This window comes from Aplysia californica, unplaced genomic scaffold (genome assembly GCF_000002075.1).
Source record: "Aplysia californica isolate F4 #8 unplaced genomic scaffold, AplCal3.0 scaffold00364, whole genome shotgun sequence".
In the NCBI taxonomy this organism is placed as follows: Eukaryota; Metazoa; Mollusca; class Gastropoda; order Aplysiida; family Aplysiidae; genus Aplysia; species Aplysia californica.
In genome coordinates this window covers 619428-620782 of record NW_004797634.1, presented here as the reverse complement: position 1 = coordinate 620782, position 1355 = coordinate 619428, and the positions used below count along the sequence as shown (strand labels likewise).

The window sequence follows — 1355 nt, the reverse complement described above, 5'->3', positions numbered from 1 at the left end:
GAGACGCGCTCCTCATTAGATCTAACTCGAGTCAACTTTCAAACGCACAGGCCTAGATCAAAGGATGAGGTCTTTGGGACAAACCGTGGGGTAGGGAGAAGTCTCAAGTCCCCCCCCCCCTTTCTTTTTCCTTGGTTATTCGATACTATCATCGTCTACAAAAATGAGGGTCGACCCCAAAAAATGTTTAATATTTGCACTTTACGTAAACAAAATTTGCTCCAAATAAAATAAGTTTTCCGGTACTTGCATTTGTCTAAACAAACCTTACAACGCGGAGAACAGTAGGGAGCTTACTACGTGTGACCTACAAACTCAAGTACCTTCTGAAGACGAAACTCGCGGGCACTCGCAATAAGATCAAATATTCATGGGCCCCGCGCGCTTGTTACAAGCACGAGGAGTTCTCGCTCACTTGAGAAAGAAAAAAATCCCACTTTCGAGAAAGCGAAACTCATCAATACAGAAACTACGGTTGTTAATTAATCAACCTTTTTTGTAGTGGTTTCTCGATTGACGTTGTTTTGTTGTTGTTGTTGTTGTTGTTGTTGTTGTTGTTGTTGTTGTCGTTGTTGTTGTTGTTGTTGTTGTTGTTGTTGTTGTTGTTGCTGTTGTTGTTGTTGTTGTTGTTGTTGTTGATTTTCAAAATGTTTTATTTTGCTTGTTTGTTTTGTGGTTTGTTTTCTTTAGTCTATTACGGGGGGGGGGGAGGAAGGGATGTGGGATAAAAACAAAGGAGGTGGGACCAAAAAGTCCCCAGTTGCCTACATACCTGCAGAGACTTCATCTGCCTCTCCGAGCAGGGCGAGAGCCTGGGAGATAAGTCCGACCTCCGTGCAGGCGTTCAGGTTCCGGCGGCTCTTCTTCAGCATGGCCGTGAACACGCTCCATACCTCAGCCTGTGGACGGAGAGAAAAACAGTGACGGTCAATTTTGATAAAGTTTTACAAGGGGGGGGCTCTCGTGGCCTAGAGGTTAAGGTGTTGTTGACCTCTCATTCAAAGGTCCCGGGTTCAAGTCCGGGAAAGGCCGAAAAAAAATTCTTCTCTAAAATTGTCTCCTTTCACCCCCTTTCCTGCTCTCTTGCACTGTTCTGTCGTCTGCCTTCATCTCCTCTTTCTGCCCCCTCCCCCTCACCTCCTTAGCCCCCTCCTCTGGGCTCATGACTCTTTCTGCAGCCTTTCTACTGCTTCTCCTTGGCGCCTTCTTACTACTGTCTTTCGGCCCCACCCCCGATCTTCTGGAAGGAAAGATCTCAACCTAGCCTTCTCGGACAAGGGCGAAAATCTCGGAGGGCCGGTGTGCAAGTTACGCACGATAAAGATCCCTTGGTGGTTTAAAATCGATCAGAGTAG

General features: G+C 46.5%; 1 protein-coding gene across 1 annotated transcript in view; it reads right to left on the bottom strand.

Annotated features, from left to right (window-relative positions):
- Positions 1-772: 772 nt before the first annotated feature.
- Positions 773-1355, bottom strand: part of LOC101863040 (neurobeachin) — a gene marked incomplete at its 3' end in the record, with an annotated part of 33217 nt that continues 32634 nt past the window's right edge. Inside the window, 1 exon segment of the mRNA XM_005103241.3 lies at positions 773-899. Within this exon segment, the coding sequence (XP_005103298.2) occupies positions 773-899 (127 nt within the window).